General features: G+C 38.8%; 1 protein-coding gene across 1 annotated transcript; it reads right to left on the reverse strand.

Annotated features, from left to right (window-relative positions):
- Positions 1-4,261: 4,261 nt before the first annotated feature.
- Positions 4,262-8,248, reverse strand: LOC131859180 (uncharacterized). Its single transcript, XM_059212744.1, has 4 exons — positions 8,006-8,248; positions 6,724-6,994; positions 6,246-6,507; positions 4,262-4,838 (listed from the first exon to the last, which is right to left on the reverse strand). Exons 1-4 carry the CDS (start codon positions 8,246-8,248, stop codon positions 4,262-4,264), a joined length of 1,353 nt encoding a protein of 450 aa, XP_059068727.1.
- Between the last annotated feature and the right edge of the window lie 2,770 nt (positions 8,249-11,018).

Raw genomic sequence — 11,018 nt, forward strand, 5'->3', positions numbered from 1 at the left:
ATCTTTTCACAACATGTCCCAATGATCTGATTCTTCCTTTGAATAAGAATAGAAAATACCAAAAATAACCCTTCAGTTAAAGTTCCCAAAATTGGTTACTAAAATCTCACACTCTACCATCTATTTTACTTAATTTATAGTCTAAACGGAGGCGGTCTCCCTCAAAACTCGAGCACTCCACAATAAAACAATTACAAAACCAACAAAGAGTATTTTTAGACAGTTGCCCTGAAGTTTTTGCATAACTATAAGAAATGTTTTTAAACATAAAGAAAACTAGCCCTAAGTGGATGCATTATGTCATATTCAATCATCATCATCTTCTCCATCTTCGCAGGCGTCATGAGCAGTTGTGAGTTCCTCGATCATTGATTGGCTTGGGACTTTCTTTGCGTTGATTTTCACCTTTGCCACTTCTTTATTCCACTTGTGTTGCACCATCTTCTCTGAGTGCTTCGGCAGTTGATCATTCCCAATGAAAACTATAGATTCGATCCTAGCCACCTTGGTTATATCCTTCGACATGAAACTACTCCTAACTCTAATCTTCTCCATGTTCAACTAGAAAGATTTGATTGCTTCCTATGTGCTTGACCTGCAGATTCCTAACTCCAAGTCATGATCAGGATTAACCACTTTATTATCCTTGACTATACTACTTTCAAAATCTTGGAGTTCATAGATAGAGGTTCTTGCATCCGTAATTATCGATTGAAAGGTAAGCACCTGCCACATGATAGTTTTCTTTAGCATGAAAAGTTGGCATTCATCAGCTACCAGCTTAATTGAATGTTCCATCAGAAACCTGGTAGTCCCATATTCTTCAATTTTGGCAAACAGAGGTAGGACATTTTGCCATTTGTGCTCTTCTTTCTCCCATGGTACAAGTTGGTTTTTGGATTTCAGAAATCAGGCTCTGTACTTCATCACACAATTTTTGAGAGTCGGTTATGTATTTTTCACCATCTTTGATTACTTGTTCAATCCACTTCTCAACCGCTTCAACGATGCTCTTAGCTCGTTGAACTTGGTTCATCAACTTCTTATTTTTCAGAGAAGTTGGGTCAAAATTCTCAGTGGCATGGGATATTGGAATTGCTCCAAGGCAACCAATACTATCAATAAACTGAGCCAAAACACACGTGTGTCTTTTAAGTTCTCTTTTCTCCCATCCATCCTTCTCTGACTGGGTAAGTATTTTCTTTGCTGACACTTGAAAAAAATGGTTATCTGTATCCCTGCTCATCTTTCCCAACTCTACTTTTGTGATTTCAAAATCATCAGAACCGGCCTCTTTGTTCTCATCTTTCGGTTTGTAAGAGGCAATCTCTGTCATCCACTTACTAGTTTCTTTGTCATTGTTCAGGTGAGCGGTGGTCTTGACCCTCTTTGGCTTTGGATTCTTCTTAGAGTACTTAGCAACCATTTCCTAAATCGAAATGGTCACAAGAAGAAAGTTCCTTTTCTTGTTCACTGAGGTTGTTAACCATTTAGGGGTCACAGTGGAACAAGAAGTTCCTTCAATCATTTTTGGTGGTGGTGTCATTGCCACAGTCACTATTTGGGAGTCTAGAGTAGAAGCAACTTCACCATCCAAATCTTCAATTTCAAAAATTTGAGCCTCAAGCACGACATCTTTTACTCCCATATCCTTGACCTGGTCCATCTTCCTCTGGGTGACACTACATGATTGAGTATGCTGAGGGGTACTAAAATTCAAAGTTGGGCTAGACCTACGTCTAGGCTGAGCCGACTTGATTTCCTTACCTTCATAGTTGTATAATCGGATGATGGCTAGCAGTAAGAAAGACTCCTATCCAGGGATAACATAAACAAAAGTCTAGTAGCAAGTAGCAAATACAGAACACAAATGATTTTCATACCTTATTGAGAAAGGTAATGATACAGATACATTAAATGCAATGATTTCGCAATTTCATTCTGGATGCGGCAAGTTGGTAGATTAAACCCTCGCACGCATGCATTGAATGCATCGTGGCATACTTTAAGAAACTGCTAGTTCCCGAAACGTTCACTTATTTCGAAAAAGCCAAAGAATGACATCACTTTACAATATGGTTCTGCCTCTTCGTATTTAGCAATGAATGCACTTCCCAAAACATTATAAACCACGAGACCCATCAACATTGAACCCATATGAACATAATGAACCAACTTCTTGAGTGTTCAAGTAGTTCAAGATGTACACCACGTCAAACTGTTCACCACTTGCTGTGTCAAACACGTTGAACATATTTGAACCCTTTGAACTCAGTTCAATAAGCTCAACACAAATGTTATATCACCGAACAAGAAAAACTTTATTCAAGAGCCACTGCAAAACACTTAGAGAAAATGTTAGTACGAAAAACTTTTTCTAAATAGCTTGGAACCTATTGAACCTAAATGAACCTCTTGAACCTAGTTCAGAATGGTTCAACATGTTCAAGGAGTTCAATCAATTGTCTGAACCTGACTTAAATGACTAGAAAAAGGATTTGAGGACGCATTAAGGACTTGAACCAAGGTAATATGGCATGAACTAGGACTCCAACATAAAAAAGAAAAGATGATCCACTCTTGCCATGAGGAATAAATGGCACGATAACATTGGCTCTGACTAGGGATTGTATTTTCAAAGGAAAATGCAAAGAACTCACAGACTCTGGTTTCGTAGAACATAAAACAAAGGGGGAAGAATCAGGAACACAACCAAAAACTCCTAGACTACTATGTACAAGCGACTCAAACATAGGATTTATAATTTATAGAGCTTGAGATCTTGCCCATTGTAGGTATAAAGAATGATCGTTCTATCAGCATAGCTGAGTCTGAATGCATTTTGTCCTACTACTTCACAAATTCTAAAAGGGCCTTTCCACAATGAATCAAACTTACCATGAGCACCTTTGGACTCTCTTCTTTTATCCCATAGCAGCACCTCATCCCCTACTAGGAAACCTCTTGGTCGAGCTCACATGTCAAAAATTCTCTTTACTCGACTCTGATGCTCTAAAATTCTATCCACCAGCAATTCTCTCTCTTCTTCTAATTTCGTCAGGTACATGATTCTTTTCTCCGAAGCATTTTGAAAGAAGGAATCCTCCACTACTGTTTGCAGCTTGGTTGCTGATAACTCTAGCGGCAAAGAAAGTTTCGCTCCTATGCCATACACAAGTTCAAAAGGTGCCATTCCGATGGCCCTCTTGGGTGTGGTTCTATTCGCCCACAAAGCCTCATATAACTTCTTATGCCAATTCTGAGCACTCTTGTCAACTAGCTTCTTCATGATGACTATCAAATTCTTGTTGCTAGATTCGGCCAAACCATTACCCTGTGGGAAATAATCAGAAGAGTTTGAGAGGGAAATCTGATGATCATAGCAAAACAAAGTCAACTCTTCGGAGGAAAAATATGACGCATTATCTATCACAATTTTCTGGGGTACCCCAAAACGAACTAGGATGTAATCCTTGAGAAAACTACACACAATCTTTGAGTTTGCCTTTTTGGTGGGAATGGCCTCTACCCACTTAGTAAAGTAGTCAGTTGCTATCAAAATATACATGTGACCCACACTAGAATGGGGGTTTATTGGGCCTATGAAATCAATGCCCCACTATTTAAAAGGTTCATCCATCACTACAAGCCTCAGATGCAGAGCTGCCAAATGTGGCTTTCCAGAAAACAATTGACATTTCTCACATTCTTTCACATGAATATAGGCATCCCGAAACATGCTAGGCCAATAAAAACAATTCCTCAAAATTTTGAAAGCAGTAACAGATGATGAGAAGTGTCCCCCACAAACCTCTCCATGATAGGCTTCCAGGAGTTTTTGTTGTTGAGGTTTATCTACACACCTTAGATATGTTCCATCTAAACCCTTTTTGTATAAAACATCCTGCCAAATTACATACTTTGCAGCTTTTAATTTTAAATTCCTTTGTTCTTTAGCTGACAGATGATTTGGGCAGCTACCATAAGGTAAATAGTAGGCCACATTAGAGAACCAAGTATCCTACAACCCAACAAAAAGAGTTAATGGTAACTCCGCTTCAGTTTCCACCTCATTTTCCGCTATCAACCTACATAAGCCCTGCCCTTTAATTATCTTCGTAGGGCAAATATCTAAGTCATACTCCTGGATTTTCATCACCCAAGTTGCTCTCTTATTCAGTCCAACCTCCTGCTAAGTCAAAATGCTTTTTACGGCTGAATTTGGGACAAAAACTACAGAGTGAGAATGCAGGATATAGTATCAAAACTGTTTCATGGCTTTTACAACAGCATATGCATGCTTCTCCATAGGTGAATGCTTAAGCTCATGCTTCTTCAGTGGAGTACTCATGAACGCTATGGGCATTTCAGCCCCATTTTCATCCAACTGCAACAGAATCCCAGACATAGTATGTTCTGATGCATAGCAATACAAAATGAAATCCTTCGTGAAATCTGGATTAACAAGAGTGGGCACATTTGCAATTGATCCCTTAATTTTCTCAAAAGCATCTTTGGCCTCTTCGGTCCACTTAAAAGGATGTTGCTCACTTAGCAAGCCAACAATGTGTTTTGTGGTCTCAACAAACTCTAGAACAAATCTTCTTAAGAAATTCACTTGACCAAAGAACGATCTTACCCCAGTCCGGCTAGAGGGTAAACTGAGACGTTGAATTGCATTAACCCTCTTTGGGTCAATCTTGACTCCCTTTTGTGAGATGATATGTCCTAACAATTTGCCCTCCGTGACAGAAAAAACTGATTTCTTAGGATTCAGAGAAATCCCATGCTCATAGCAATGCTGCAATACTGCACTCAAATCCTGAAAATGATCTGTCCTTTTCTTTTAAAACACCGTGAGGTCATCCAAATAAACTACAATTATTCTGTCTTGAAAATCCTTGAAAGAGGAATCCATAGCCCTTTGAAAAGTGGCTCTAGCATTTATTAAACCAAAAGGCATGCGATTGTATGCAAATGTTCCCCATGGAGTGATGAACATTGTCTTGTGCTACTCATGTTCTGCTATGGTAATCTGGTTGTAACTAGAAAAACCATCCAACATCAACATCATCTCTGACCTGGACACTGTCTGTAAAATGTGATCCATATTTGGTAAGGCATAGTTGTCCTTTAGGCTTGCTTGATTAAAATTCTAAAAATCAACACAGATACGAATTTCTCCATTTTTCTTTCTTATGGGCACAATGTTAGCTACCCAGGTGGAATGGTGGATTGGATATATAATTCGGGCCTTAAACATTTTCTCAACTTCCTTAAAAATTGCATCTGCCATGATGGGATTAAAGTTCCTCAATTTTTGCCTAAAAGGAGAGACGCCTGGCTTCAGCGGAATCTGATGTTGAAAATGTCCATTTCTAAACTCCTTCAGGTCATCATAAGACCAAGCAAAAACATCAATGTATTCCTTAAGCAGTGTGCCAAGTGCTCTCTTTTCCTCTACAGAACAACACTTGCCGATTGTCATTTCTTTTGGATTAGCTTCATCTCCCAAATTTATTTTCTCACAATTTCCTTTCCTGTCATCCTTAGGAACTTTGTTACCTATGAATGCATCATCTCTGGTGAAAAATCTCTCCACTGTCACTAACCCCTTTGGAATTTTGTTACCTTTGAGCTGAATAAAGCTATTTGTAGGATCTACCTCTGGGTCTGGACTAAACTCTTTGCAAACATTCTCAGAGCCTTCAAAATATGACTGAGAAAATGATTGTGCACATTCTAGGAAATATTTGATCTATGCATCTGCATCAAAAACCTACCAATGATCTACATTATTGGGAACACTGGCCCTATAGATCATTTCAATCCTATATGAGTTATCTTTAAAATCCGGATGTGGTAATAAAAGTGAAGCTGACACGGCCAATGAATCTGCTCTACTATTTTGCTCCCTCGAAATTTCTTCAATCGAGAAGGCATCAAAGAATTCTAACTCATCCCAAAGTCTATTCCTATAATGCTTCAACCTATCATTCTTAACCATATAGACATTCCTCACCTGCCTAACGATTAACTCTACATCACCTTTGACTTTAAGCAACTTAATTCCTTTACATTTAGCCTCACTTAATCCCAATAATAGTGCCTCATATTCACCAGTATTATTAGTGTTCTTAAAATCCAACTTGAAAGAAAAGGGAAAAATATTACCAGTTGGCGATAGCAAAACCACCCCTGCCCCTAAACTAGAGTTGGCATAGCTTCCATCAAACTCCATCTACCATAGCCCGTCAGTTCCATCAATTGCCTCATCCGTTTTCTTGTCACTAGGTGCAAGAACAAGATAGTTTCCAAACTCACACTCTTGAAATAGAATCTGGGCTTTGGGGTTATCTGAGGGAAAAATAGTATACTTATTTTTGCGCTTAGGTTCAAGCTTGATTTTCTGATTTCCAAGGGGAATAATGGCTTCATACCAGTCCATTTTGATTTCACCTCCAAGATCTTTGCAAAATGTCCTACTCAAAAGCATTTTGTAACTCACTGAAATATCAACAACCAGTATAGTTAATCTTACTCTTTTGTTTGGGCATGCTGCCAGCACTGCCTAGACGTCCTTTACCTGACCAATAAGAGGAACTAGTTTTCCATCCATTGAAAAGCATCTCCCAAATATTTTAGTGAGGGTCAAACCTAGAGATTTAGCCATAGGAGAAGGCATTATATTGTCTAAAGCCCCTGAATCAATTATGCAATTACTTAAATTTTGGCCATTCAGGAGAAGGGAAATATAGAAAGGTTCAGGTTTTGGAATCTCAACCTCATGCCTAGACTTTGTATCATGAAAAGCATAGGGATTTGCCAGATTAGCTAATGAGTAGGGGATAGATGAAGGCCCCTCTGCAGCAGCTAAATCACTATTTTCCATACATCCATGTACTTGGGACTCCAAAAAGGAATCTCCTTTAACATATTTGACTAGTTTATCCAACTCTTTTGGGTTAAGCTTTAAATACTCAGTGGTAGGAAGCTGAATGATAGATGCCTTACAGAATTTTACAATATCAAAGGAGGAAGAAGAGGAAGAGCTCTTATGGTCTTCAAGGTTCCTTTGCAAAATCTTAACCTCAGGAACCTTTGAAAAACTATTACCTAGGAGATCTTTGCCTTTGAAATTATTTCTAGAAGGGTTCACAAAGGAAGAAGGCTAGGAGGTTCATTGATTCCTTGTTAGAATCGCACATGAAGAACCTTCAAGAGTTGCCAAAATGTTACTACCTTTTTCTGAATCTGACTCATATTCGAGGTAGAATGTTCCAGAGTTGCCAGGTACCTCTTGAATTCTTTCTGCTTTGGTGAACTCTCCTAATTCATCCTTTGTGTTTTGCATCTGAATGTGTCTTATCATATCAGGACATGAAACACCATCATGATCACTGGTAAGATGAAAAGAACACATGACACCTTTGTCAGGAGGTGCCTCTATCTGTAATCTTTGTGGAACTACAGGAAGTTGCAATGATCATCTGTAGTTATATTGATTTGAAGTTCTCTTGCCTATATCCTGATAAGGTTGTGGATAAGAGTTTCCAGGCTTAGGTATCTACCTCTTTAAAGCAATCATGTCATTGACAAGCTGCTGAACAACCAGATTAGTAGATGATGTAGAAGCTTGAGATTGTCCCTGAGAAGTTTGTACATCTTTCCTCCACTTGCCAGCTGTTATCAGATCATCTTCAAGCTCTATAGCCTCATTTTGTGCAGCCTCTAGGTCCGTCGGCCTACTTCTTCTAAGGTGAAATCCTACATCAAGTGGCATGGAATTTACAAAGAAACATCACTGATTATCTGTAGTTGGTTTCTTGGTTTGAGGAATTGTGTGAATAATCTTATTATATCTTGCTACATAATCCCTCATCAGCTCATGAATTTCCTTCTTCATCTGTGTGAGTTGACCCAGTAACGTGTGTTCATCATCAGTGCTTTGGAATCTTTTTTCAAAAGCGGTTTTCATCATTTGCCAGTCAGTTATGGATCCTACTTGCAGCTGGCTAAACCATTCTGCTACCCCTTCGGTGAGAGTTTGGACAAAAAGCCTAATAGCCACATCCTCATATTGGATTGCTAAGATTCCAGTTGCTACATTAAAAGAATTCAAATGCTCTTCAACTGAAAGTTTCCCGTCCCCTTTATGTTTGGGTAAAACATCCTTTGCTCCTTTTGGTAGTGGATTATGGGCTGTGAGAGCAAGAGGTCCAACAGCCGCACCCCAGTGTTGAGCCATAATGAACACTGAATGAATGGTCACAAGAGGAGGGGCTTGAATTCCAGTAAGTGTTAGTGCTTGCCAAGGGGAAGAAGAAGATATAGGGATAACTCTGACAGGAGATGAAGCTCTGCTTTTGGCTTTCCTTCTAGGAGTAAAACTTGGGGCAAATGACAGATTTTGCAAGTCTTCAAAACAGTTATCAACCAGTCCTTCTCTTCTTTGTGCTCGGGTATCTGGACAAGAATCTAGGGTGATTACTCATTGGAAAACTAAACTACTTCAAACAAGACTCAATCTCAACAGTCTTCCTGAACTCTGAGCAATTTTACCAATTTGAGTTCACTTTTGTTATGTCTATGGCATACTAATCTACTGAAAAATTGGTTTTCTCTTTGTTTCGCTACCTAGCAGAGTCGCCAAAAATCTGTTAGTGAACAGATTTGCCCTTTGTTTTCAAAAGATTAATCTTAAACTTTGTTACCTTATTCTGAGAATAAATGATTCACTGAACAGTTGGGTAAGTGTTGTTCAAATCACTTCCCTCTGAATTTTTGCATAGGTATAGCTCCCTATCTTGGTTTTTCATGAAATATGTTTTTTTTAAAATTATATTTGAATGAAAGCTTTTAACCAGCTGTTACTTGATCGGATGAACATATGCAAAGACATGTTATCTATTCAGATTCAAAATACACAAATCTTTCTTCTCCTTGAAAACAATATGATCAAATTTCATATATATATCCTTATGCAACAAAGACACAAAAATATATCTGCCAATCTTTTCACAACAGGTCCCAATCATCTGATTCTTCCTTTGAATAAGAACAGAAAATACCAAAAACAACCCTTTAGTCGAAGTTCCCAAAATTGGTTACTAAAATCTCACACTCTACCATCTATTTTACTTAATTTATAGTCTAAACGGGGGCGGTCTCCCTCAAAACTTGAGCACTCCCCAATAAAATAGTTACAAAATCAACAAAGAGTATTTTGGGATAGTTACCCTGAAGTTTTTGCATAACTATAAGAAATGTTTTTAAACATAAAGAAAACTAGCCCTAAGTGGATGCATTATGTCATATTCAATCATCATCATCTTCTCCATCTTCGCGGGCATCATGAGCAGCTGTGAGTTCCTCAATCATTGATTAGCTTGGGACTTTCTTTGCATTGAGTTTCGCCTTTGCCACTTCTTTATTCCACTTGTGTTGCACCATCTTCTCTGAGTGCTTCGGCAGTTGATCGTTCCCAATGAAAACCATAGATTCGATCCTAGCCACCTTGGTTATATCCTCCGACATGAAACTACTCCTAACTCTGATCTTCTCCATGTTCAACCGGAAAGATTTGATTGCTTCCTGTGTGCTTGACCTGCAGATTCCTAACTCCAAGTCATGATCAGGATTAACCACTTTATTATCCTTGACTATACTACTTTCAAAATCTTGGAGTTCATAGATAGAGGTTCTTGCATCCGTAATTACTGATTGAAAGGTAAGCACCCACCACATGATAGTTTTCTTCAGCATGAAAAGTTGGCATTCATCAGCTACCAGCTTAATTGAATGTTCCATCAGAAACCTGGTAGTCCCATATTCTTCAATTTTTGCAAACAGAGGCAGGACATTTTGCCATTTGTGCTCTTCTTTCTCCCATGGTACAAGTTGGTTTTGGATTTTAGAAATCAAGCTCTGTACTTCATCACACAATTTTTGAGAGTCGGTTATGTATTTTTCACCATCTTTGATTACTTGTTCAATCCACTTCTCAACCGCTTTAGTGGTGCTCCTAGCCCGTTGAACTTGGTTCATCAACTTCTTGTTTTTCGAAGAAGTTGGGTCAAAATTCTCAATGGCCTGGGATATTGGAATTGCTCCAAGGAAACCAATACTATCAATGAACTGAGCCAAAACACTTATGTGTCTTTTAAGTTCTCTTTTCTCCCGTCCATCCTTCTCTGACTGGGTAAGCATTTTCTTCGCTGACACTTGAAAAAAATGGTTATCTATATCCCTGCTCATCTTTCCCAACTCTAATTTTGTGATTTCAAAATCATCAAAACTAGCCTCTTTGTTCTCACCTTTCGGTTTGTAAGAGGCAATCTCTGTCGTCCATTTACTCGTTTCTTCATCATTGTTCAAGTGAGCAGTGGTCTTGAACCTCTTTGGCTTTGGATTCTTCTTGGAGTACTTAGCAACCATTTCCTGAATCGGAATGGTCACAAGAAGAAAGCTCCTTTTCTTGTTCACTGAGGTTGTTAACCATTTAGGGGTCGCAGCGGAACAAGAAGTTCCTTCAATCATTTTCAGTGGTGGTGTCATTGCCACAGTCATTGTTTGGGAGTCTAGAGTAGAAGCAACTTCACCATCCAAATCTTCAATTTCAAAAATTTGAGCCTCAAGCACGACATCTTTTACTCCCATATCCTTGACCTAGTCCATCTTCCACTAGGCGACACTACGTGATTGAGTATGCTGAGGGGTACTGAAATCTAGAGTTGGGCTAGACCTACATCTAGGCTAAGCCGACTTGATTTCCTTACCTTCATAGTTGTATAATCGGACAACGGCTAGCAGCAAGAAAGACTCCTATCTAGGGATAACATAAACAAAAGTCCAGTAGCAAGTAGCAAATGTAGAACACAAATGATTTTCATACCTTATTGAGAAAGGTAATGATACAGATACATTAAATGCAATGATTTCACAATTTCATTCTGGATGTGGCAAGTTGGTAGATTAGACCCTTGCACACATGCATTGAATGCATGGCGGCGTACTTT

Source organism: Cryptomeria japonica, chromosome 10 (assembly GCF_030272615.1).
Source record: "Cryptomeria japonica chromosome 10, Sugi_1.0, whole genome shotgun sequence".
Taxonomy (NCBI): domain Eukaryota; kingdom Viridiplantae; phylum Streptophyta; class Pinopsida; order Cupressales; family Cupressaceae; genus Cryptomeria; species Cryptomeria japonica.

What these genes read in the sequence shown, in the direction of transcription:
- LOC131859180 (XM_059212744.1), bottom strand. Translation starts at nt 8,248, where the DNA reads ATGGCTCAACACTGGGGTGCGGCTGTTGGACCTCTTGCTCTCACAGCC. An exon ending in AATGGTTTAGCCAGCTGCAA is followed by an intron (nt 6,995 to 8,005) that starts GTAGGATCCATA and finishes TCTATCATTCAG; the next exon opens with CTTCCTACCACTGAGTATTT. An exon ending in CCTGAATGGCCAAAATTTAA is followed by an intron (nt 6,508 to 6,723) that starts GTAATTGCATAA and finishes TTGATATTTCAG; the next exon opens with TGAGTTACAAAATGCTTTTG.